At 41.9% G+C, this 27,218-nt stretch overlaps 1 protein-coding gene across 1 annotated transcript in view; it reads left to right on the top strand.

Moving 5' to 3' along the window:
• The window catches only part of LOC134669428 (dynein heavy chain, cytoplasmic), an 88,867-nt gene that overhangs the window by 35,595 nt on the left and 26,054 nt on the right, over positions 1 to 27,218 (top strand). The window contains exons 38-66 of the mRNA XM_063527005.1: positions 424 to 557; positions 1,337 to 1,460; positions 3,165 to 3,405; positions 3,812 to 3,926; positions 4,251 to 4,446; positions 4,945 to 5,033; positions 8,650 to 8,759; positions 9,033 to 9,158; positions 9,484 to 9,661; positions 10,298 to 10,407; positions 10,548 to 10,665; positions 11,542 to 11,699; positions 12,488 to 12,614; positions 13,819 to 13,908; positions 15,061 to 15,220; positions 16,061 to 16,248; positions 16,848 to 16,974; positions 17,860 to 18,008; positions 19,035 to 19,228; positions 19,884 to 20,029; positions 20,415 to 20,530; positions 20,889 to 21,080; positions 22,522 to 22,683; positions 23,248 to 23,357; positions 23,914 to 24,067; positions 24,543 to 24,751; positions 25,363 to 25,522; positions 25,648 to 25,749; positions 25,951 to 26,050. Of these exons, the coding sequence (XP_063383075.1) occupies positions 424 to 557; positions 1,337 to 1,460; positions 3,165 to 3,405; positions 3,812 to 3,926; positions 4,251 to 4,446; positions 4,945 to 5,033; positions 8,650 to 8,759; positions 9,033 to 9,158; positions 9,484 to 9,661; positions 10,298 to 10,407; positions 10,548 to 10,665; positions 11,542 to 11,699; positions 12,488 to 12,614; positions 13,819 to 13,908; positions 15,061 to 15,220; positions 16,061 to 16,248; positions 16,848 to 16,974; positions 17,860 to 18,008; positions 19,035 to 19,228; positions 19,884 to 20,029; positions 20,415 to 20,530; positions 20,889 to 21,080; positions 22,522 to 22,683; positions 23,248 to 23,357; positions 23,914 to 24,067; positions 24,543 to 24,751; positions 25,363 to 25,522; positions 25,648 to 25,749; positions 25,951 to 26,050 (4,185 nt within the window). The remainder of the gene's footprint in view (positions 1 to 423; positions 558 to 1,336; positions 1,461 to 3,164; positions 3,406 to 3,811; positions 3,927 to 4,250; positions 4,447 to 4,944; positions 5,034 to 8,649; positions 8,760 to 9,032; positions 9,159 to 9,483; positions 9,662 to 10,297; positions 10,408 to 10,547; positions 10,666 to 11,541; positions 11,700 to 12,487; positions 12,615 to 13,818; positions 13,909 to 15,060; positions 15,221 to 16,060; positions 16,249 to 16,847; positions 16,975 to 17,859; positions 18,009 to 19,034; positions 19,229 to 19,883; positions 20,030 to 20,414; positions 20,531 to 20,888; positions 21,081 to 22,521; positions 22,684 to 23,247; positions 23,358 to 23,913; positions 24,068 to 24,542; positions 24,752 to 25,362; positions 25,523 to 25,647; positions 25,750 to 25,950; positions 26,051 to 27,218) is intronic.

The raw sequence follows: 27,218 nt of genomic DNA, 5'->3' as shown, positions 1-27,218 counted from the left end.
GTAAAAAGAATGATCGTTGACCAATAAAATGGTTTAGCAGTCAGATAAAGTGAATATACGGAAGCAGATTAAGATAAAGAGTGTATTATAGTGGGTTTTACATTTTAGGGTGTATTTAGGTATTTTCCAATCACTTCCGAATATCGGGTAATGAGGTAATTCCGACAATCTCTCAAGAGTATCATATCGTTATATTTTTTTTTGAGGTGACGACTCAATTACAAGGCTTTCGGAGGTGATTCTGAATGAACCTAAGAGTATTCCACTTGTCCAATTTCTTTGTCCAATGTGTATTTGCGTCTCACATTTTGCTTAGTAAGAGAGTAACGCAAAGCACATCACATTGGATCAAGAAATCGGGCAAGTGGAATACCAATTTAAGACATTTTACTAAATATATATATTTTTTTTTCAATTTCCCAGGGCCTGCCGGTACTGGCAAGACTGAGTCGGTGAAGGCTCTCGGCAACCAGCTCGGTCGCTTCGTGCTTGTCTTCAACTGCGACGAGACCTTCGACTTCCAGGCCATGGGCCGTATCTTCGTCGGTCTGTGTCAGGTAAAGTACACTACTGATATTCTTAACACATTAATGCCCAACGTGGCATAAGTCGTACTAAAGAAACCGGTCAAATGCGAGTCGGACTCGCGTTCCAAGGGTTTTGTACATTACTCAATTTTTAATACTGTATTTTTTTATGTGGAACGTGAATTAAATGTCTTTAAAAACCCCTCGAAAACTAAGTAATAAAGTCTCCGACTCACGCTTGACTGCACATGTCTAATAGGTTGTCCTATCATGTATAGGTTAAGAATTAGTTTTTAAAATTTTAGTCTCACTAGTTTCGGACATAAAGGGGGGGCCGGGTATGGTCGGACAGACAGACAGACACGCACAAGTGATCCTATAAGTGTGTAGGTATTTTTAGGCTACCGTACCTCAAAAGAAACCTATAGATCCTATCCTTTAGGTTCCTTTTGAGGTACGGAACCCTAAAAAGTACATAGATAGTAAAGTATCATATTTTTTTCTTATTTTTTGTAAAAGATTAGTTTAGCCAAGTACTAAAATATTCCCGCGGGCAGTGAGCGATCTTTCCGTAAATATTTCGTTAATCATAGCCGCTCATAGATTAAATTGCTATAAAAAGAAACATCGTTCGATTATCCTCTCAACTCTCAACACTCCGAAATGTCCTTAAAACCGCGCACGCATGAAATATCGCCACGGTGGTATGCAGAGGTGACTTTCTAGCGCCGCAATATCTCGACGATGGGAGTTCAGGGATAAAAAGATAGCAATTCTATTCAAAATTTAATGTTACAAATGTTGAAAAGGTTGGTGCCTGGGGCTGTTTCGACGAGTTCAATCGTCTGGAGGAGAGGATGCTGTCGGCCGTGTCGCAGCAGGTGCAGACCATCCAGGAGGCGCTCAAGAGCCACCAGGAGGGCGACAATACTGGTACGTTACTATTTGACCCATTTTGACCTTAGTTACTAAGAAAGTAAAGTAGCTTTTGCAGTGCCAAACTTTTGTCGTGAAATCTTCGGAACCAGTGCACTATGAGATAAAGATAACTAATAATTTCAGAGTAAAGGTTGAACACGCCAAAACTGGGGCATGTACAATCGACTATTGCTATGCAAATAATAGAGATATACAAACTTTTATGGCACCTACTTGGTCACAAGACACTGGCCTATAATGTTATCAAGTTTTTTTAAATTATGTTTATTCGTTGTCAAAATGTCGAGCAAACAACATCAACAACGCGAGCGAATTTTGCACGAATACGTAGAAAATTCATTACTGAGCTACAGAGATATCGCGAAACGACTGAAATGTCCTCAATCTACGGTTTGTCGCGTATTAAAAAAGTTCCGTGCGCACCTAACAATAGATCGGAATCCAGGAAGTGGAGGCTTGCAGGGTGTCAAGAATAAAAAAAAGGACGAGAAGGTGGTGAACATGTTTGCCTCAAATCCTAAGATTTCGTCTCGCGATGTTGCTAAAAAAGTTAAAATGTCTCAGTCCTATGTTCAAAAAGTGAAACGTAGGGCTGGCCTAAGGAGTTATAAGGCCCAGGCAGCACCAGATCGAGACTCGAAACAGAACTCATCCGCGAAGAAACGGTCTCGAAAACTTTATGAGAATTTCATAACCAAATTTGCATGCGTCGTCATGGACGACGAAACATACATAAAAGGTGACTTTAAACAAATTCCTGGGCAAGAGTTCTATACCAGCCTAAGTAGAGTAGACGCCCCTGAAGAGTGTAAATTAAAAAAACGTTCGAAATTTCCAAAAAAGTACCTGCTTTGGCAAGCAATATGTAGCTGTGGGAAAAGAAGTCGGCCGTTTATTACTACCGGGACAATAAACGGCGATATTTATAGAAAAGAGTGTTTGCAGAAACGTTTGCTACCTTTCATAAGAAAGCATGACTCACCACCTTTGTTTTGGCCAGATTTAGCCAGTTGCCACTACTCAAAACCAGTGATGGAATGGTATGCTGCAAATGGGATCGTGGTGGTACCAAAAGTGTGCAACCCCCCAAATAGTCCGGAACTGCGGCCCGTTGAAGAGTACTGGAGTATTATGAAGGGAATTTTAAAAAAGAAAGGCGGCGGAGTAAAATCGGTCCCTGAACTACAAAAGATGTGGACATGGGCGTCAAGACAGTGTTCTATTAACATGGTGCAAAGTCTTATGAGCCGTGTACGTAGGAAAGTTAGAAAAATGGCTTACTGTGTAGACCAAATCTAAAATATGGAATGTTATTTTAAACAGCGTTAAATATGCTATTAAATGTGTAAAACATAATATACTTTTTCACTTTTATTATAATTTTGTACTACATTTTGTGTGCCCCAGTTTTGGCGTGTTCAACCTTTACCCTGTAGTCAACTGACTCTTACGATAAACTAGAGCATTAGGTGTCGCCTTTGAACGCCACGAAAATCGTGAGCGGCGCGCCGTTGTAAACCTTATCAGAATACACGAAGGTTGATATTGGGCTGTAACCACGCGCGTCAGTCTTGGGCGGTCAAAGGTTTAGCTACTTTCAATGTTATGGTCCTCATTGTAATTAGTTATTCCCTAAAAAACCTTAATTCTGATTATCATTTTAAAAACAGCAGCCTTAACTACGTCTTATCATTCCAGCCAAATCCATAACCGTGGAGCTGGTCGGCAAGCAAGTGCGCGTCAGCCAAGACATGGCCATATTCATAACCATGAACCCTGGATACGCGGGCCGCTCCAACCTTCCTGACAACTTGAAGAAGTTGTTCCGCAGTTTGGCCATGACCACACCGGATAGGCAGTTAATCGCTGAAGTCATGTTGTTCAGTCAGGGCTTCAGGACTGCTGAGAAGCTGGCTTGCAAGATTGTGCCGTTCTTCAAGTAAGTTTTAATTTAATCACATTTCATTCATTCATTCATTTAGCAAGAGAGGAGAGCGTATATACTACTTTGTATCTCTTATTCTCCATGTACAAGTTTGCGGCCCGCCTTATAAAAGGAAGGCCAGAAGGCTGGTCAGTATTTTGCTCAACATATTAGCATTGACGTGACATCACCCATCGGCAATGACTCGGAGGCTGAGTTTTATTTATAGGGCCCTTGTTATAAGTTTATTTATACTCAGTATTATTATTTTGTAACTTATTTATAGTTTATTGTTCTATGTTTATTTAATTGTGTAGTCTCATTTAATCAATAAATGTGTGTCTCGCAGAAATAAATCATTTATCACGTAGAATATACAGAATACCCAATAAAATTATCTAATTGATAAATATTTCCCCAGGCTCTGCGACGAACAGCTGTCGAACCAATCGCACTACGACTTTGGTCTGCGAGCTCTCAAGTCCGTGCTCGTGTCGGCCGGTAACGTCAAGCGAGATCGCATTCAGAAGATCAAAGTAAGCTCCTTTTATCATTTTACAGAAACTTTATACATACTCTATAGCGTTGAATATCTATTGTAAAAGGACGAAAAAAGTAACGATACGAAACTTGGGTTTCGCGTTACGTACTGCATTTTACCACATGATTTAAATGTAGATTTGTAGAATAACCATTTTTACACAGTACAATAGGATTTCAACCTTTTTTGCGTTCATTCCTGCTATCGGTGCCCCATTGAAATTCGTGGATTTTCGCGGCTTCCTTCGAAAACGTGAATCTTTTCAATTTAAACCCTACAAGGGTTAGTTTTCGTTTGTTAAACCTTCACCCATTCGCAGGAGAATCTAATCGAGCGCGGCACCGAAGTCCCCGACGAGGCGTCGATCGCGGAGTCGCTTCCCGAGCAGGACATCCTCATCCAATCCGTGTGCGAGACCATGGTGCCGAAACTAGTGGCGGAGGACATACCGCTACTGTTCTCGCTGCTCAACGACGTGTTCCCGAATGTTGGCTACACCAGGGCTGAGATGACTGGTTAGTGGGATTTACTTTATAAGTTTCTAAAAATGTTTTGTAGGTTTTGCACTTACATGAAATAGAATTCAAAACCTACCTACTGTACTGATGCACGTACGGGCATAGAAAGGTTGCACCATCCCGTCCATCCCACTAACCCGGGGTTAAGCATAAACCGTTAACACAGTGTCAAATTGTACTGGTTAACCATGGTAACTCCAGGTTTAACCGGTTAACCCTGGTTAGTAGAATGGTGCAAGTGGCGCTAAGGGATATACATATATGTATTTCCCAAATAAGGCACTTCAAACGTGTGTTCTATTTTTAATGAGTAAGACTGACAATTGGATTGTCATTTTTGAAATGTCAGCCTGGTAAAAGACTGATAAGCTAAGCCACAAGAGGGCAGACAGACGTTGCGAAACTATTTCTTTTTTTTACAACCAAACTAAGCTAAATTTTATTGTGCTTTCAAGTAGCCGATAGAGCTTTCTAATATAAATATTATTAAACTAGGCCTGAAGAACGAGATCCGTACGGTTTGTGCTGAAGAGTTCCTGGTGTGCGGCGAAGGCGACGAGCAGGGCTCCACCTGGATGGAAAAGGTGCGTCACATTCTAGTTAAATAACTGCAGGGTGCGTAGCCAACATGCCAATCGTTTATGCTCCATAGCGAACGAAACGCAACTGTCACTATTGCACTAATAAGGAAGAGTGATAGAGACACAAAGCTTTTCGTTGTCGTAGTGCAAGCGATTGTCACCTTGGCTAGGTATCCAGATGTGCAAGTTACAGAAAGATTCCAAAACGTTGACAAAATTCTCGAAACATTTTGAAACACAATTTTTTTTGTAAATTATATTTCCTGTAGATGAAATCTTTCCATGTAGAATTTCGCAATTTTGGCATCTTTTCGTCGGCACAGTTTAAATAACTGCATCCCTGGAAACGGTGGTGAAATGCGGTGAATTTAATACATTTAACATAATTATTATAAATATAACAAAATTAATACCATTTATGTCTCAAATCGACCATTGATAATCAGTAGGAACAGCTATACTCATTCTAATTACTCATTTTACTATAATAATTTTGATCTCAGAACATAAGCATTTTAAATCACAATACGCTAATTTAAAGGTTTGCTTTGCAAGAGACATAACACAAGTCTTGAAAGGATAATTCCACTTTATTTGGTGTATTCTCGCCGTATGCTCTTTTGGTGTATGTGTATGAGGCGGAGACAAATAGGAATGATTCATATAAATGCACTTATTCCTATCTGTGCTATAATCTATACCGAGTGTGGCCTGTAACATGAGCAAATAATTAAAACATAGATTGTACTCCACAAACGGTGACATTTTTGTTCAACAACTTTTAAAAATTATGAAGTATTTAGTCTCCCTATTTTTCATACAAAATAAATATTATCTTCAATGGACGCCATCGCCATGCCATATCATTGTGATTGACGTTGCTTGTCAAGCCTTAAACATAACAAAATTCGCAATACATTACGTCTTTGAATAACCTTTAAAGTGTATTAAAAATCAGAGTACAAGTTATTTTCAAAAGTCGCTGAACAAATGTTGATCAGTATGAGGAGTACAGTCTACAGTTAAATTTTTGCTCATATTACAGGCCACACCCTGTATATATTATAGCAAACAACAGAGAGTTGTCCAACTGGCGATCATCAAAGTGCAATTTTATCACCGGGGCGCAATGTTTTGAAATATAATACCATACGAAAGGCGATGAGCATTATGATTTTAAATGCACTGTCTCGTCCTGTTCAGTCTTGTTTTTCAGTTGACACTGGCTCATTCATTAAAAGTGTGACTCTGAGGGCCTCCCGCGAAACACGTTCGACGTGTTGCCTCCCTGTCACACTTACGTACGAATTTACAAGTGCGAAAGAGAGGCAATACGTCGAACGTGGTTCGCGGTAGGCCCTCTGTTCTCATCGTTCCGGTAACCAAGACTGTAGTGATGTTTTTATTACAATTTATAATCATGCGCACAGTTTGACACATAAATGTTATTCATACTGTTTGCACAAAGATTAATTCAATTTTTTATTTATGAAGTTCATCTTAACCGGTGACGGTATCATCCGACATTAAATAAAATTTAACTATAAAACATTATTTTGCTATTAACATTATTAATGAATGCGATTAAAATATTTAACAATAAAATTTACATTTGCTTTATCATAAATATTTTTATTTATAATTTTTTGACTGCGTTTTCTAATGGACCAAAAGTAGATAAGAACACCAGAGCGCCTAATCTGTTAAAATAACTTAGTTATATTTGAAAACTATTTGAGGTAAAAATATAGATACAGCGTTCAACAAAATATAATTTTTGATATAAATATCGATTTATAAATCATAAATTTTATTAGAAAAATGTTAAAGTTGGAAAAATATAAAGTATACAAATTAGCTCCAGAAGAACAAAGGGCATAAGGTCGGGAGAACGTGAATATGACTTACAAGCCGTAATAAGTTTTCTATAGGAAATTTTTCGTACGCGCTTTTAAGATTCGTACTCGCACACCTCGTTATTTTATTAACAATGGAAATGAATACAAATTTAATTTAATTGAAGTACTACCTAACAGCAAATCTCTTTTTACGAAGCCGATAGAGATATATTATTGTCACTGTGATAACATACAAAGTAAGTAGCACACAGATCCAATTCCCTGACCTTATTTCCACGAGGAGTTCTCTCTCTAGATTCAAGTATTGCTTGTCGCTATCGTTCTCACATAAGAATAAATCATTAGAAAGCGCAGTCTATATCAATCATACGGTAGCCCGTGAGTGTGTATGCATATGCGTTTCCATGCTAACCGCTAACGGCACGTAGAGACGGCGCGAGGCGTCGCGCGAGCATCACAGCACGTGGATCGAGAAGGTCAGTGTGTATGTGTGCATGGAGCTGTATATGTGTGTGTTTACAGGGTCCTCACTGGTCTTGTAGTCGAGCAGTTATTTCGCTAGGATGAGTGGTATATTCGGGGTTGTTTTAAATGTTATGTTACGATTAATACTATAATATAGTTCGCGAACAGGGAACAAATCATATAATTTAAGGTGCATTGAGTTAACTTTAAAAGCGGGGTAGTTTTGGAAATGGTAGATATTTTTATGACACTTACTTGCAATACTTACCAAGGCAATGGCATCATTCTTACGGTTGCTACAGTAGAAAGTGCTTTTAGTGTAGAAGATCTTTGTCATTTTCATAATTATCCCGCTTGCGAAGTTTCCCCAATGCACTGAATATTAAATATTTTGATTTGCATTTTGGTAAGTAAAAATTACTATGTAAATTACAAACTGCAAGAGATGTAATATATTAAAGTAAAAGTGACCAAGGCCTCCAAGTCAAGTGCCCAGAGCTGGGATCGAACCAGCGTTTTCTGCATTCGCGACAGAAAGCCGAAGACGCAGGTTAAACCCAAGCCCTGTTATTCGGCCACAATGTAACATTCTTACCCCCTTATTCATAAACGTTTCCTAAAGTTGACAAGCCGATAATAATCGTTTGTCCCTTTCCAACGTATTGATATGACGGAAAGGGACAAACGATTATTATCGGCTTGTTAACTTTAGTAAACGTTTATGAATAAGGGGGTTAGACTTTTTACTAACCACCACAATACCATTGTATTAACTATTAATATTATAACATTTTCTGTTTTAAAAACACAGCCGCTTAGTTAAACAACCCGAATATAACATTTGAAAACTTTTTCTCTTTGTTTAGATTGGTTCTTCAAATATTATTTTGGCCTACTGTTATTTTCCTGCGTTCTATTATTTGTAAACTCAAAACTATTTGTTTTGACACTTGTTGTATTTTCGTACTCCACAGAAATTCTCCCTGGATTTATGAAAAGCACACGCTGATATTCTACATCGCTATTTGACAATTACATTTGTAAATACTCGTATCAACACACTATAGCAAATTATTTCAGTTCATCATTAATAATCTAAAAAAATATGTGTTTTCAATAAATTCAGCACACTTATCTTAATTATTATTATGAAGCTTAAGTGAAACATGTGCTCAACACACGCTATATTTTTGTCATTCACAAAACTCATCATATTTTCACATTCACGACTTATTAAAACAGTTTTTTGAAACCAAAAATTCACAGAAATTATCCTAACTTAATGTTATGTATAGGTACTGCAACTATATCAGATCTGCAAACTGAACCATGGTCTGATGATGGTCGGGCCTTCCGGCAGCGGCAAGTCTACCGCGTGGCGCGTGCTGCTCAAGGCTTTGGAAAGGTAACGCCATTTTACTGTACATACTTACTTACTTACTGTAATAATGTCGGTCGTACAGCTTTCAAATTTTAATTTACAGTTAAAATTTATTGGAAAACTGTACAATTGGTCATTGTACTACAATCGAAGTCAAAGATATGTTTACACTAATGCACCTTACTCATTTGTGATAAGGAGAAAAATGTAAACATATCATTGACGTCGAGTGTACAGTGGTATAATCATTGTCTATACTTACAGCATTCCGTTAATTACAAACTTGTGTTTATTTAGATTCGAAGGCGTTGAAGGCGTAGCTCACGTGATAGACCCTAAGGCGATGTCAAAGGAGACTTTGTACGGTGTACTGGACCCCAACACTCGCGAATGGACCGATGGACTGTTCACGCACATCCTCAGGTAACCCCTTAAACATAGGACCTTCGAAGAGTTTCTGTATCCTACATCAATTATAAGGACCCACGTTAACCCCAGAGCTAAATTTGTTGATACATAAAACGACCGCGCGAATAAATTATTTGAATAGAGCTGACAGAGATGTCTCTCCGTTTTCATGGCAATATCATGCGTTTATTGTATTTTTGTCTCCGTGACAGCGGTTAAACTAGTTTACGTTTTGAAGTTATAGCAAAAACATGATGAATTTCACAATTTATAGCAAAATGAGGCTAGTGGCGTTGCCCTTATTACTTTGCCTCTTATCTACATAAAATAACCTTTTCAGAAAAATCATTGACAACGTCCGCGGTGAAATCAACAAGCGCCAATGGATCATATTCGACGGCGACGTGGACCCCGAGTGGGTGGAGAACTTAAACTCTGTGCTTGACGACAATAAACTGCTCACGCTGCCCAATGGCGAGCGTCTGTCGCTGCCGCCCAACGTGCGCGTCATGTTTGAGGTTAGTTATATATGGTGCCAACAAACAGATCATATTCGACGTGGATCCCGAGTGGGTGGACCTGAACTCTGTGCTCGACGACAAGCTGCTCACGCTGCCCAACGTGCGCGTCATGTTTGAGGTTAGTTGTATACCTATATGGTACCAACAAACAGATCATATTCGACGTGGACACCGAGTGGGTGGAGAATCTGAACTCGGTGCTCGACGACAATAAACTGCTCACGCTGCCCAATGGCGAGCGTCTGTCGCTGCCGCCCAACGTGCGCGTCATGTTTGAGGTTAGTTATATATGGTGCCAACAAACAGATCATATTCGACGTGGATCCCGAGTGGGTGGACCTGAACTCTGTGCTCGACGACAAGCTGCTTACGCTGCCCAACGTGCGCGTCATGTTTGAGGTAGTTAGTTAGATTGGCCGGTATTGCACACAATAAGTCTAAATGTCTCCTTGGCCGAACGTCTGGTTTTTAACATGACGTCGGTATCTACGGCTACCATATTTGGTACGTCTCTGCTGGTGTTGTTTTATATGCTGTATCTTTATTTTATCTGCTACAAAGTTAATTAATCATGCATGTATCTTTCATTTATGTTCACATTGACGTTCCTTTTAACGATATATTTGTTTCCAGGTCCAAGATCTTAAATATGCTACCCTTGCTACGGTCTCGCGTTGCGGTATGGTTTGGTTCTCACAGGACGTACTCACTACCGAAATGATCTTCGAAAACTATTTGTTGAGGTAAGCCCTTTCAACTCGCATTACAACATGCGTTGCATATAGGTACGCATAATACGAACAAGTCTCAATCTTTCAAGTCACGAAACTCTATAACAGTTTACTGTATAACACTATTATATAATTGTTTGATTTCTGTTCAGACTGAGAAACATTCCCCTGGAGGACGGCGAAGAAGACTCGTTCAGCATCGTGATGGCCGCTCCGGCGGCGGGCGGTGATCAAAACGCTACCGAAAACATCCTGTCTCCAGCTTTACAGGTTAATTTAAAATTGAATATTCCTACAAAATTGTCTAAACAAATGAAAATTGTATTTTCTCCACGAAATTTTGCGACATACTCCGCTAAGAAGTGTTTACTAAGGGCGTCCGCTAGCTGCCGTGGGTGCACGGGCGTACGCACGCGGGTGCGGGTGTAGGTAAAATCCGTTGCATGCGTCCGAGCCAGTTAGTAACGCCCATACTATTTTTCGTTAACCCGCTCACCCGCTACGCCAGCCAGCGAACGCCCTGAGTCTGATACACGCTTTTTTTCTTGTAGCCTATTAGTTCCATCATATACTATTTTAAAATATAACAACAGCCCAAGTTTATACTAGAACTTTTGATATTTTTAATAATAGGTAAAAGAGCGGTTACACTCTCATACTCAGTATTGGAACGCCATCGCCAATGTGTGGTGACCGCGATATTTTATATACTCAATCTAGTAGAAAGATGATTTGTGATTAAAGCCTACGATACTGTTGGTTGCATTATAACATCTTAGCAGTATTTGTTGGAATCCCATGGGTATAAATTATCCAGCTTAAAAACGTCATTGAGGTTTTAAATTTTGAATTTACGAATTTACAGTCACCTGCCATAATATGTTACTCTAGTCTAGGAAGGCCGCAAAAATATGTGACATGCTCTAAACTGCAAAACGTAATTCAAGACCAAAAAAAGTAAGACAATGTCCACCCACTCGGGATCCACGATTACTTTTTTGGTCTTGAATTACGTTTTGCAGTTTACAAATAAAATCGTGTCAGATATTTTTGCTGCCTTCGTTGTGTAACATATTATTGCAGGTGATTGTACCCGTAAGACTCAAGTGAGTAGCACGGTTGAGTAACAACCATTGTATTTTACAGACTCAACGCGACGTGGCCATGATTCTCCAACCTCTGTTCTTCGGCGACGGCTTAGTTGTGAAATGCTTCGAACGCGCTATCTCGCTCGATCACATTATGGACTTCACTCGGCATCGGGCGCTGTCCTCCTTGCACTCCATGTTGAATCGCGGTGTTAGGTGAGATAGATATATGTCCTTACGTCCAGCCATTGACAACAATAAGATACAGATTCTATAATAACTATAGTAAACAAAAAACAATTGTTGATGAAAATAAATATTCAAATCAGTGTATTCATGACATAGTTGCAAATCGATTTACTCAAACCAAAGAGAATTGATTGTAATAGAGAGGTAAAGTCTAAGAAAAAAACGTACCCCTTAGTTTGACATCCAAAACAGATGGCGCTGTTCTGCGCCAACACAACTGAGTTTGAAACTTAAAAAAATAAAACTATTTTGTAAAATATAAAATTAAAACTGGACAAGTGCGAGTCGGACTCGCTCGAAATATATCATCCGTGAAAATTTCAACTGTCTAGCTATCATGGTTTATGAGATACAGCCTGGTGACAGACAGACAGACCGACAGTGGAGTCTTAGTAATTGGGTCCCGTTTTTACCCTTCGGGTACGGAACCCTAATGATAAACATTTTTAGCCAAAGCACAGAATAAATAATAGTACTATCGTACAGAAAGGAAACTTCCTACAAAACCGAAATTTGACAGCGGTTCAGGGTCGAATCTTGCTATCCCTTTCTAACTATCCCTTTCGGCTATTTAGGGTTGTCAAAATTCAAGTGATTATCTTATCTGTGGTCGTGCACGCAAAAGGAAGTCAAGTGGTGCCAACCCTAATAATTGCTCCGAGCAATGCTGAGCCGAGTGGAGCCGAGTTTGGCCGATCTCGGAAGTTTCGCACCCCTGGCCAAAGACCAAAACTTATGTAAAGTTTTTTCTACAGGAACATTCTTGGCTACAACCGGCAGCATCCCGACTTCCCAGTAACAAACGAACAGTTGGAAGCGTACGTGCCCAAGTGGCTCGTCTACTCCCTTCTCTGGTCCTTCGCTGGTGACGCTAAGCTAAAGGTATTTTTAGAACCTTATTCATATTGCATAAAATACACATTAGTCAGAAACCAAAGACATATGTAACTTCGTATAAGATGAATAAAGTCTAAGGAAAAAACGTGCCTCGGAAATCAAGAATAAGTAATTTTCGGATAGATGCCGCACACACCTTTAGCCTATACTCGGCTAGATGGCGTGACGACACCGTTTCATATTTAACAATTTTAACACATAGATATCAGTGAATGGACATGGATCAAAATGATATAAAAATAATAAAATAATTTATCCATAGGGAGTTATTTATTGATAGAAACAAAGAAATAAATTAACAAACATAATAAAACTTACAAAAACTATAGGTAAATAAATTGCCCCAGATCGCCGTCAACGGGCAAGGTGCCCAGAAGGCTGGCCGTATTTCCCCGCTGTATAGCGATGCTAATACGCTGGGCGAAATAGTGGCCAGCCCTCTGGTCACCAGAAGCCTCTATTAAGCGCGCCGACAAGTCTTTGTACAGTCGACGCGCACTTGGCCCCCACGGCCCCAAAGTTTCGACACCAAACGCCGCAAATATGTAGCTGCTTCCCAGAGCGGCATATTTGCGGCGCTTGAGGCTTTCGGCTGAGGAAGCCGCAGCGCCAGCAGAATCTTTGGTGCTTGGAACATGGGACGGTGCCAGGGTATCAACGCAGGTAGCGTCCCAAACTAGCGGCCGACCCATGCTCCAAGGCACCAGTGTCATTCCGTCGGGCCTCTTGCCGTCATCCCTGGCCAGACCGCTGGGCTCGAGGACTGCAGGTACTTTGGCACTAACAAGAGCCCGACGGAGGACATCATTTATACTGGCATGGCGGGGGATCCTGCCAGCGCTTCGAACACATGAGAGGCCATGGTGGCCAAGAATGTCCACCGTGGTGCCACATTGACAGCTATGTGGCTGATTGGTAGATGCCCCTAAACGTAAGCTAGCTGCTAGGCGGAAGGAAGTGTTGTCGAGAAAAGTCCCAATGTTTGGAGAGGGTAGCGCCTGCAGCCACAGACCTGACTCCCACCATATATATATATACATTTTTTTGATAATTTTATGCGTTTTTATTTTGAGTTTTAGTCGTGTGTCGATAGATGGCAGTAAATTTACTGTGACTACAAAATTCACAATGACAGGACCCCTCTATACTATCTATTCTTTTTGCCGAAAGTAATGTTGTTTTTTTATAGGATCGTAATGAGTTGGGCGACTTCATAAGATCTGCCAGCACTATGCCTCTACCTAACTGTGGTCCCAATCAACACATCATTGACTTCGAGGTAAGCTTATCACATTTGTTTGTTTTCACGAATAGTGTTTTATCTAAATACGCACTAGGATTAGGCTATACACCGTGTTTTTTTTTTTCCGTTAATTTCAGGGGTGCATTCCTGAGCTTAAATCTAGTAACTTTCTCAAAGACACCGATATTCTAATTAACTCCATTTCGGAGATAATCGATAATTTATTTTTTTCCTTTGAGGCCTCTACAAGCGTATACACTTGCCTTAGGGCCGGTTTACATATTGATTAGTGTTTAGAATGAGTTCATGCATTTGCTACTAAACTTAAATACAATCTCGGTCGCTCGATGTTCGAAATGACATTGATATGTCACAGATTTCAATTGTTTGGTTGAGTTAAATGTAATGCCCATGTTACAACAACGCTATATGCTACATTTAATTACTTTTTAAACTTAATTTTTTTTTTTCAAATTAAGCAAAAAATATTTTTTTTTTTTAATTATCTATGCCATTTAGTTCTCTTAAACGTACTTAACCATACAACGAAGTTAACGAAATTCAATAAAAACACGGTGTATATACTAGGATTAGGCTGTTGTTGGAGGGCTATCTTGTGACCTAAATCGGAATATTAAACTTAATATTGACATTTGTGGCCTAAATGGGAAACTTAAACTTGACATTTACAGTTTGCGCCAATAATCAAGGGGCTCCTGTGCTGCCCCCTACAGTTCATACATGAGGCTATTGAAAATATTCAGTAACAATACGCTATTTATTTTATTACAAGCTTTTATTTAGTTTCACCTGACCGTTGTCTGTCTGTCTGTCTGTCTGTGTGTAATCAAATCTTGCATGTTAAATTTGATCCACTTCCCGGTTTCCGATTGAGCTGAAATTTTGCATGCATGTATAAATCGGATAACAATGCAATATTATGGTACCATCGAGCTGATCTGATGATGGAGACAGGAGGTGGCCATAGGAAATCTGTGATGAAACAACGTAACCTAATTGTGTTAGGGGTTTTTAGAATTGTCTCGGTGAGTATTAGCTGTCTGTCGAAAGAAAAGTACAGTCAGCGATGAAAGCTTGTACCAAAAATGAAATTTTTGCCAAAAACTTATTAATCTCGTTAGCACACTCTGCTAAGTACCTATAATAATGAACTATGATATAATGTAGGTGTCGATCACCGGGGAGTGGGTGCCTTGGTCGGCCAAGGTGCCGCAGATCGAGGTGGAGACGCACAAGGTGGCGGCGCCCGACGTGGTGGTGCCCACGCTGGACACGGTGCGCCACGAGGCGCTGCTCTACACCTGGCTCGCCGAGCACAAGCCGCTCGGTACGTACTGGCTGTGTGAGGGCCACCCCATCCTAGCGTCTTCTGAGCGCCGGCGACTAGTCAGCGCTATGGAAAATTGGTATCGTCTTGGGTCGTCCCACTAGTTTTTCGTCGAGTTCTTAAATTAGTCTTATTCCGCTTTCGTCACGCATTCTACATTGAAAGCCACCGACGATTGTGACGAATGTAGAATGGGTGACGAAATCAGAAAAGGACTAATTTAAGAACTTGACGAAAAACGAATGGGACCACCCAAGACGATACCGGAAAATGGCGTCGCTGTGCATTTACGCCAACGTTGCGTAGAGCAGCAACTATAGAGTTGAGTAGACGCCGACGCTCGGGATACGCTAGTGTCAGGTGGCCCTTAGAGACCCCAAACTATAGCGTCTAGTCAGCGATATGGAAAATAATGACGCTGCGCAGTTGCGCCAACGTTGCGTTGAGTAGATGGCTAGACGCCGAGGATTGGGAGACGCTAAGGTTCTCCCTAAGGGTCGTTTGCGCCAAACGGTATATCACTACAAAATATTATATGGAAAGTTTCATAGTTCATTGTTGTTTGCCGTTGATCAGTCCGCCATTGTGGTTGGTGCATCTGGCTCTGTTGTCTAAGGGGTAGCGGAATATAAGTTAATCTACGTAAAGGTTTCTCAATATTTCAACCCCACATACTAAACTATTAAATTTCTCAACTATTTTTTTTCGTAACTCAATCTCATAACCCGTGTTGTCGAGAACCCTTTAGAAAATTGTTTCCAATCACCTCTGCATATTTGTGGAATAGGTATGTTGCCGTTTTTCGCGTCCGATGTCCGCTAACATAATCACATATTCTAGTACTATGCGGGCCGCCCGGCTCCGGTAAGACCATGACGCTGTTCTCTGCGCTCCGTGCGCTGCCCGACATGGAGGTGGTCGGGCTCAACTTCTCCTCCGCCACCACGCCTGAGCTCCTGCTGAAGACCTTCGACCACTACTGCGAGTACAGGAAGACGCCTAATGGAGTTGTGTTGGCGCCTGTGCAGGTTAGTACTTGTTGCAACGGGGAGGCCAGTGAACATGAGTGAGCCAGAATATGGTTGGTCCTTAACACATTCGCGGACAGGAATGCTATAGCATTCGCGTAGTTTTTTGTTTCCTTTGGTCTATCTATGACACATGCCGTCACTTACTCGTACGAACGTGTCCTTTTCGACGCCGTGTCAAACACAAAAGCTGTCACTCGGACGCCACGTCACCATAGTGTCAAAACTGAAATTGAACTTTATCCATAGGCACGTAGGTCTATGTTACTCTGTGGTCTATGACGGATTAATCCGTGTTTGGATAAATCCGTCGTTGGCGTCGAAAAGGTTAACAGAGTCCCCGGTAGTGTGCAGTTTTTAGGGTTGGCACCACGTGACTTCCTTGTGCGTGCACGACCACAGATAAGATAATCACTTGATTTTTGACAACCCTAAATATCCGAAAGGGATAGTGCCATGTATTAGAAAGAGACAGCATGATTCGACCCTGAACCGCTGTCAAACTTCGGGTTTGTAGGAAGTGTCCTTTCTGTACGGTAGTATTATTATTTCTTCTGTGACCTGGGGTTCCGAAATTTAATTGAATGGTTTGTTTCCAGCTGGGCAAATGGCTCGTGTTGTTCTGCGACGAGATCAACTTGCCCGACATGGACCAGTACGGCACGCAGCGCGTCATCTCCTTCCTGAGGCAGCTGCTAGAGCACAAAGGCTTCTACAGAGCGAGCGGTCAGATTTTAATACATATTATATAATAAACCTTCCAACTATATTTTAAGTACATGCTGGAATAACAAAAGATGATATACGTTGGACATAGCTAGCTTAGATTAACCCCCTTATTCATAAAACTTTACGGGACTCACTTAGTTTTGTTTTATCCCTTTCTTACAAATACATAAATCAAAATTACAGATAAGGACAAACGATTATTACTTAATGAGGGTTGTAGCGCGTTTATGAATAAGGGGGTAAGTAAGTAACTGGACCGCGGAGTGTTTCAGCCTCTGCTCTTTTATGTAAAGGTTCCTTTATGCGATGTCAATGTTTTTAACTCTTTGACCCCAAAGACTTCAATTGACACGCGCGGCTACAGCCCAATATTAACCTTCGTGCAATCCGACTAAGTTCATAATGACGCGCCACACACGTTAGGCGAGGCGTTCAAAGGGTTAATTCAACTTATCCTCGTGCCGCCCAATGTACATTAGGATGTACGCTCAGATTCGATGGGATGTCAACCTTAATTAATAACAAAGTAGGTAGCATTTCATTAATCTCGTAAAATTTTCGAACAAATGAAATTCAACCCAATTGAAAATACAACAAGATTCTAACTTCCTTGGCTATAACATATTATGGTGGGCGGCACGAGGTTATAAGATCTTCGTTTCTCTTTTTAATAACAAAATTTCCGTGAGACACAGACATTAAATATATTAACAACGGGTCACTCACGTATTTTAAGTCGAAAAACGCTCGACATGACGCTCGCTTCGTTTCTATATTGGCTAAAACAGTTAAAAATCTTATAAGATTTGTTTGTCTTGACAATTGATTTGTTGTATTGATTTGTTCTTAACCTTATCCGATTTAACTTTATTACATTCAAAGATCACTCATGGGTCCACTTGGAGCGCATCCAGTTTGTGGGCGCGTGCAACCCGCCGACGGACCCGGGCCGCAAGCCGCTGTCGCACCGCCTGCTGCGGCACGTGCCCGTCATCTACGTCGACTACCCCGGCGAGACCTCGCTCGAACAGGTACAGTCTACTAGGAATCCTCTAGACCGAGTTTAGAGCAATTATTTCATGCAACCGTTGATGCCAAAAATGCGGGGGTGCGCGGGACGAGGTGAGCGAAGTCCCGTGCCGTGATTGGTCTGCTCAAAGACACGGACGTCACACAAAGACACTTTCGACTCGAACATGGAGTAAATTACCGTATGCGTGGCAGAGGGGGTAGCGCGACTATGCGTACAGTAGCCTGTGGGTACAGTAGACCCTTGTACAATCGGGTGGTCTACTTATATGCCTGGTCAAACTCACATGTGTCACAGGTGCTAGGTTAACATATTGAGACCATGGCCACTGGTCGCCGCAGTCGTGGGTAGACCTTGTTCGAAACGTGAGCCGCCTGAGACCTACTATTATAATTATTCAGAGCCCACTGTGTCCCACTGCTGGGCAAAGGCCTCCCCCTCTTCTTCCACTCGTCTATGTTTAGTACTATATCTGGCGAGCGTCTCAAGAAGGAGCCCAAGTTATCCCGCCATCGCCGACGAGGCCTGCCGACCAGTGGGTTTTCCGTTTCTCCCGACACCCGATAATGCATAGTGATGCAATACATTTTACAAGCTTTTATTTAGTTTCACCTGACCATTGTCTGTCTGTCTGTAATCAAATCTTGCGAGTTAAATTTGATCCAGTTTCCGATTGAGCTGAAATTTTGCATGCATGTATAAATCGGATGACAATGCAATATTATGGTACCAACCATCGAGCTGATCTGACGATGGAGACAGGAGGTGGCCATAGGAACTCTGTGATGAAACAACGCAACCTAATTGTGTTAGGGGTTTTTAGAATTGTCTCGATGAGTATTAGCTGTCGGTCGTAAGAAAAATACAGTCAGCGATAAAAGCTTGTACCAAAAATGAAATTTTTGCCAAAAACTTATTTATAGTAAAATTGTAAGAGCGCCTATCACATTCCGACACTACAGGAGACCATGACATTTTTTTTTCGTAAAAACCTCTTTTTATTTTTAAATCGTCAATTTCTCAACAGATTTACGGAACGTTCACCCGAGCCATGCTGCGTATGCAGCCCGCTCTTCGCGGCTACGCAGAACCTCTGACCCAAGCCATGGTCAAGCTGTACCTCGCTTCACAGGAACGCTTTACGCAAGACATGCAGCCGCATTACGTGTACTCGCCCAGAGAGATGACCAGATGGGTGCGAGGCATCTGTGAAGCTATCAGGTGAGATGTGGATATTTGTTTGTTTGATGAGGAGAGGCTATACGTACTTACAATATACAGCATCAGTGATATTTCACGCAATAAATCGGGCGCGCGATTCATGAATGATCTGAGCAGTCATTAAGACGCAGTCTAACAAAACGCGTGATTGGACCCATGATCAAAGAATAAATAATAGTACTAGGTACAGAAGACTCACTCTCTAACAAAACGCGTCTGTTACGATCAGCACAGATATGGCGGCTAGGTGGCGACAGCGCCACGCGCGGCTTACGGCTTTCCCCAAAATTGGGGTGGAACGGATGTACTTTTAGCTACCTGTAGCAAAGCGACGAATTCGCGGAGTGAGCCACGCCTGCCATGATTTAGAATAGGACCAACATGGTTCATTGACAAACATCGATTTTGTTAGACAGTAAGAATTCTGTACTTACGTAGCACTTATTTATTTTGTAAAACCATCACATCTTAGGATTTAACATTTCTTTAGAATATTACTGAAAGCTGAATGTACAAATTAAAAATTGAAAATGAACTGAGTCATCATTTTCAATTTTTAATTTGTACTAATCTTATGCCATTTGTTTCACTTTGTCTAGTGGTCGTTTACATCTTGGACTATCTTTTTCACTAAATAATAATGTATTATCCCCAGGCCTCTTGACAACCTGAACGTGGAAGGTCTGGTGAGACTGTGGGCGCACGAAGCTCTGCGTCTCTTCCAGGATCGATTGGTAGAAGAGTCCGAAAGGCAGTGGACCGATGAGAACATCGATACTGTTGCTATGAGGTTCTTCCCAGGTACGATTTTTTTTACAAACAAGACCGAAGTGATCCCATAAGTGTTCCGTAAACAAAGTTTTGTACGGAACACTAAAAACAGATTCTAACTTCGTCTGATTAAAATGACATCTTGAGCCTTTACTGTAATAAACTGGTTCACATTGAGATGATTGTGATAATGCATTTTAAATCACGACTAGATGATACACAACTGTCAAATACGTACATTGATTATATGCTTCTAGAATCCATCGGTAGTAACCGCTTTTCAGGTCGTATTTTAAAGACTGGGTAAATTAAAATGAATCAAAATATTGTACTTGTTCAAAATACATTTCTTGCCATGTTAATATAATTCGTCTTTCAAGATAAATTAATACGTAAAATTTCTTTCACAATCAAGGTATTAACCGCGAGCAGGCATTGGCCCGCCCCATCTTGTACAGCAACTGGCTCAGCAAGGACTATGTGCCGGTAGAGAGGGATCAACTGCGTGAATACGTCAAGGCCCGACTAAAGGTAACGTTTTAGTATTAAACCTACCGCCCAAATAAACCAATGTTCACATACACAACTTTGGGAACAAATCAAATTATATTTTATCAATCATTGTGCTTTTAAGTTCAATCGTTTGTTTTGTTGTTCAATTGTTTGTTTTTAAAATCCCAATAAATATTCGCCTATCACGAATTCCGATTTTCATAATTCGAGTATCTCCAATTCTACTGCACCCACCAGACATTTCAGTGACAGCGAAGTAGATAAACGACTAAAAACTGAGACTCTGCAAACTCCCAGTTGTAATAATATATATTCAAGTTATCGTCCAGACAATGAATTTGAACGTCATCATTAACCCATTTGATAATTCCCTTAGGTGTTCTACGAAGAAGAGTTAGACGTACCGCTCGTCCTCTTCGACGAAGTGCTGGACCACGTTCTTCGTATCGACCGTATCTTCCGTCAGCCGCAAGGGCATCTGCTGCTCATCGGTGTCTCCGGCGCTGGCAAGACCACGCTCAGTCGCTTCGTGGCCTGGATGAACGGCCTTAGCATCTTCCAGATCAAGGTATACGGTTACTAGATCTACGAACTGGAGTCTCTGGTCCCGTCTGACGAAGTGCTGGACCACGTTCTGCGTATCGACCGTATCTTCCGTCAGCCGCAAGGGCATCTGCTGCTCATCGGTCTCTCCGGCGCTGGTAAGACCACGCTCAGTCGCTTCGTGGCCTGGATGAACGGCCTTAGCATCTTCCAGATCAAGGTATACGGTTACTAGATCTACGAACTGGAGTCTTTAGTCCCGTTTGACGAAGTGCTGGACCACGTTCTTCGTATCGACCGTATCTTCCGTCAACCGCAAGGGCATCTCTTGCTCATCGGTGTCTCCGGCGCTGGCAAGACCACGCTCAGTCGCTTTGTGGCCTGGATGAACGGGCTTAGCATCTTCCAGATCAAGGTATACGGTTACTAGATCTACGAACTCGAGTCTGGTCCTGTTTGACGAAGTGCTGGACCACGTTCTTCGTATCGACCGTAGCTTCCGTCAGCCGCAAGGGCATCTGCTGCTCATCGGTCTCTCCGGCGCTGGCAAGACCACGCTCAGTCGCTTCATGGCCTGGATGAACGGGCTTAGCATCTTCCAGATCAAGGTATACGGTTACTAGATCTACGAACTGGAGTCTCTGGTCCCGTTTGACGAAGTGCTGGACCACGTTCTTCGTATCGACCGTAGCTTCCGTCAGCCGCAAGGGCATCTGCTGCTCATCGGTGTCTCTGGCGCTGGCAAGACCACGCTCAGTCGCTTCGTGGCCTGGATGAATGGGCTTAGCATCTTCCAGATCAAGGTATACGGTTACTAGATCTACGAACTGGAGTCTTTAGTCCCGTTTGACGAAGTGCTGGACCACGTTCTTCGTATCGACCGTATCTTCCGTCAGCCGCAAGGGCATCTGCTGCTCATCGGTGTCTCCGGCGCTGGCAAGACCGCGCTCAGTCGCTTCGTGGCCTGGATGAACGGCCTTAGCATCTTCTAGATCAAGGTATACAGTTATTTTAGGTCTACTAAGAAGTTAAATATTTGGTCCTGTTTGAGGAAGTACTGGATCACATTTTGCATATCGACTTCAGAGTAGTATGAACCAAATAAAATTTGCTGCGAAACATTGTTATTACAATTAAAGACCTCTTTTCTCGCCTATGTAAGGCCGGTGCAAATTGTCCTGTCGGGTAAAATAGGCGTTATGAAATCTTTTGAAAGTTGGCAATAGTATAACTGGTATGTCTTTAATACATTGTGTTGTGTTCCTGCCGGTGAGTAAGGTTGCCAGAGCTCAACGAGGGTGCGGAGGTTAGGGTTCGCAACGGCAACGCGCATGTAACACCTCTGAAATTGTAGGCGTCTATAGGTTACGGAGACTGCTTATGATCAGGCAGGCCGTATGCTTGTTTGCCACCGACGTAGTATTAAAAAAAAAACAGTTTTGTAATAAGTTTGTTGTGTTCTAAAGGTGCACAACAAGTACACGGGCGCGGACTTCGACGAGGACCTGCGCTCGGTGCTGCGGCGCGCCGGCTGCCGCGACGAGAAGGTCGCCTTCATACTGGATGAGTCCAACGTGCTCGACAGCGGCTTCCTAGAGCGCATGAATACTCTACTGGCCAACGGAGAGGTGATTATTAAAGAATACCGGACAAGTGCGAGTCGGACTCGCCCACCGAGGGTTCCGTACTTTTTAGTATTTGTTGTTATAGCGGCAACATAAATAATATACATCTGTGAATATTTCAAATGTCACGGTTCATTAGATACAGCATGGTGACAGACAGACAGACAGACGGACGGACGGACAGTAAAGTCTTAGCAATAGGGTCCCGTTTTTACCCGGGTACGGAATCCTAAAAATACTATAAGTCTAATCCTAAAAACACTAAAAGTTGGGAACTAGGTATTGCTGCGCGACGGTAAATTTAAACGGGCCAGCGAGCGAGGCCTTTTAGTAACACAAGACAGGTAATTTCTATTCCGTTAGAGAGGCTTCAAGTCGGAAATTATTTCGCTCCATAACGAGTAGCTTCATCAGAAGTCACACGCGTTGGCTGATCGACGTAAACTGCATTTAGTCTGCGATCTGTTTTAATATATTTGAATATATCCTTTTGTCGTTTTAAAAGATAAATATTAAGGTGCTATATTGCAAATAACGAATTTCATATTGCTTATCGAACGTCCGTAGGTGCCGGGCTTGTTCGAAGGCGACGAATTCGCAGCGCTCATGACGCAATGCAAGGAAGGCGCGCAGCGAGAGGGCCTGATGCTCGACTCCAACGACGAACTCTACAAGTGGTTAGTACATATTACTGAAGTGAAAACTTCTTTAGCGGCGCTGTGCACTTTTTGACGGGGAAAAAATGTTAAACTCGCGAGACCGTAAGACGTAAGACGCTTCGTAAGACGGACACGTGACCTGATCGAAAACCTGTTACAATGTCATTGAGTTTTCACTTCTGCCGGCACTCCCGGAGTGCAACCCGTTGTTTTTTTATTTATCAATTTACTTTACCGGTCAAAAGTTTCAAGTTCACTCCTTGTTTTCGGTACAAATAAGTACTGTTGTACGATATTTTTTTGCAGTTCAGATGTCGAAAATAATTTCCAAGTAATCCGTCTTGTTTCTAGAGATGTCTTTGATTAGTCAGACACAATTTATGTACATTTCTAAATAATTTATTCCTTAAAATCTTATGCACTCTTAAACTTGCCACCAACCATCATACCTTTTTAGTAAATTGGTTTCACTTCCTTCACCAATAGAGCGGCAGCTGACGACCACGATGGTTCATAATATATCTTAAAGTAGAACTTTGCCGAGCAGTCGTAAAATAAATGTTTCACTTTTTAGGTTCACTGGACAAGTGATGCGCAACTTGCACGTTGTGTTCACGATGAATCCCTCCTCAGAGGGACTCAAGGACCGTGCCGCGACGTCGCCCGCTCTGTTCAACCGTTGCGTGCTCAACTGGTTCGGTGACTGGAGCGATGGAGCCCTATTCCAGGTCAGATTAAGTGAAATTAATGACTGATAATGTGTTAGTCTAGTGTTTGACAGCTTTCCAAGTAACAGTTTTGAATGATTCACAGTTAGTTTCACTAGACTTACGAGTATATCGACCGGGATATGGACCGTGATAATTCTTTGTATAAGTCTACTAGCTTTGAACTAGAACTGAATGTTTGTTACCCGTTTTGCTGGGAATTAAGATTGAATGAAATTATTGGCGCATAGCTCGTACAAGAAAATTTATTTTGATTGTACTTTGATTAAAAATTCGGCCTTGATCTATCGCTAGTTGCGATGTGGATCCCATCCGGGAGGAGTGGTGTCGGAGTCGATGATGACTCAAATTTTACCTCAAATTGCATTTCGTCCAATCCCTATAATTTTACTGCTAAAATTGGGTAGAAGAAGGAGCTTTCTATTAATTGTGTGATGTAAGACACCCTAGTCCTACAAATATGTTATCTGGGCAGGTTGGCAAGGAGTTCACGCTGCGCATGGACCTGGAGTCGGCGGAGTACGTGCCGCCCGAGCTGTTCCCGGCGGCGTGCGGCGAGGTGGGCGCGCGGCCGGCGCACCGCGCGGCCGTGGTGAACGCGTGCGTGTACGTGCACCAGACGCTGCACCGCGCCAACCGCCGCCTCGCCAAGCGCGCCAACCGCACCATGGCCATCACGCCCAGGTAGTCTCACCCGACTTGAAGATTCAAGTGTATAGTCGGCCCGACTATACACTTCAATGAGCACTCGCCTGCGCGGTACCGGGGCGACGGGGTAGGGCGACAGAGGGCGGCGGGGAGAGTGCGCCGCCACCCTTAGTATAGATTAGCTTTGGCGAAACGACGGTTTTCCACTCGCGTCACCTGCGATGTTGGCAATATACCGACGTCTACATAAATCACTCGATATAAACTGCCACCCGCGGGCACTCTCCAAGAGTGGCCTGTTTAGCCTCGCAACTAAAATTGCTTGTCCCCGGTATTGTCTTTTTTTCATTTTTATTGTTTAGCTTTTTTTAAAAGACAAAGGTGTACCAGCTAACTTACAAACTATCCAATAGAGCTAATTAACTAAATACGTAGATTATTTAACAAGGAATTTTACAAGGACCATAAGGTTTCAATATATCCATAACCTTAAATGTCAAGCGTATGATACACGCCAACGTATACCTTGTTGTAATGCACGAAGGTCTATATTACACTATAACCATGCGAGTCTATGTGACGTCTATGGATATGAACAAGTATCATCAAAGGATGTCAAAAAGTTAAATGTGTACTTCTACTTTCAGACATTATCTCGATTTCATCCAGCAAATGGTGAAGTTGTACGCCGAGAAGCGAGCGGACTTGGAAGAGCAGCAACTCCACTTGAACGTGGGTCTCGGGAAGATTGCCGAAACCGTGGAACAGGTCGAAGAAATGCAGAAGAGTCTCGCTGTCAAGTCACAGGTATATTACTATATGACTTAACTATCTATGAAAAACCTCCCGTTATCTCTGAGAATTACAGCAAAATCACACCCTGTATACCAGACTTGCAGCACTTGGACCTAACCTTTCAATTTATTATTTAGGAACTACAACAAAAGAACGAAGCCGCCAACGCCAAACTGCGGCAGATGGTTAAAGACCAACAAGAAGCCGAGAAAAAGAAAGTCGAGAGCCAGGAAATTCAGGTCAGTGAAGCGCTATACCCTCATAAGGCCCACGGTCTTACCCTTTAGAACATATAATTGGAACAGACTGGCAATTGTTTTGTTTCGTTCGATTTCGAAACTACTGAAATTCAATTTTATTTTGTAGTCTATTGATTTCAAATTGAACTGCTAATTTTTTCTACTATGATGAGCCTTGTGGTATGTTCTGCTTGAAATCAGGTCGCTCTAGAGAAGCAAACCAAGGAGATCGAAGCGAAACGCCGCGACGTTATGGCGGACTTGGCGCAGGTCGAGCCCGCTGTCATCGAGGCGCAAAACGGTTTGGTTCTTTGCTTCATTTCTACTTCCGTTTCGTTTCTACTGTTTAAACAACAGTTTTACTCTACATGGTGCTATTCTATGGAACTTTACAAGTGTACTAAATACGTTAATCAGGTGTTGTATAGCCTCGCTTTCGTGGACATTTTTTTTTAATCTGTCGGTAGATTCTGAGACTATTTCTGGACACTTGCGGTAGGTACTTGATAGCTAGCTAGATAAGTTAGAAACGGTAACAAAATGACCCACTCAACAATAAAGTATCCACCGAAATGATTCGTCACCATTTTGTGGACTTGTAAAGTTTCATTGGATAAGTCCCAGATCTTCACCGTAGTACATGATTGCACTTGGCTAATAGACTACATATAAGTGTTACCTAGTGATAACATGTTCACATATTTGACGATTAGCTTAATATCAATAGATCAGTAGTTAGAACAGTCACAATAAGACGATGCCTCTGCCCCAATAATGGCCGGTTGCCTCAAAACTTCTGTAACCGTTTACTTTCTCTAAAATGGTATTGTATGTTTATTTGTTCATCGTTCTCTATTGAATTACTAGTCTAGAGTTTGTGGTTGATGCAACTGGCCTTAACTATTGTTATTGATAGCGATTTAAAATATGGTTCTATGTTAGATCGATTTAATTTTGTACTAAAACATTAAACGCAGATTTTTGAACTGATACCTCGGAAAAAAACCGCTCTTATTACTTTAGAGGAGCGCTTTAGTCAATTTGAAGGATTACAATACAATATTGGAGCTACCCTAGATAATGAATTCCTAAATATCTCCTCGGGCGGTAAGCTTCTCGTAGCCAGCAATATATAACTCGACTAAATTTGAACCTTACTTAATTGACTCAAAGTTGTGATACCAGCGATCAAAAATTACATATGCCGCCCGAGAGGATCTGACAAAAATTGGCTTCAATATTGTACTAAACATAAAAGCTAGTATTAAACACGAAGCCCCAACACAGCCGTGCGATCCATCAAGAAACAGCAACTGGTCGAAGTCCGGTCCATGGCCAACCCGCCGTCGGTCGTCAAGATGGCGCTCGAGTCGATCTGCACGCTGCTCGGCGAGAAAGGGGACACGTGGAAGGCGATACGTTCTGCCGTGATGAAGGACAACTTTATATCGACGATTGTTAACTTCGAG

The sequence above is a fragment of the Cydia fagiglandana genome, chromosome 12 (assembly GCF_963556715.1).
Source record: "Cydia fagiglandana chromosome 12, ilCydFagi1.1, whole genome shotgun sequence".
Taxonomy (NCBI): Eukaryota; Metazoa; Arthropoda; class Insecta; order Lepidoptera; family Tortricidae; genus Cydia; species Cydia fagiglandana.
This window is presented reverse-complemented; position numbering and strand designations above follow the sequence as displayed.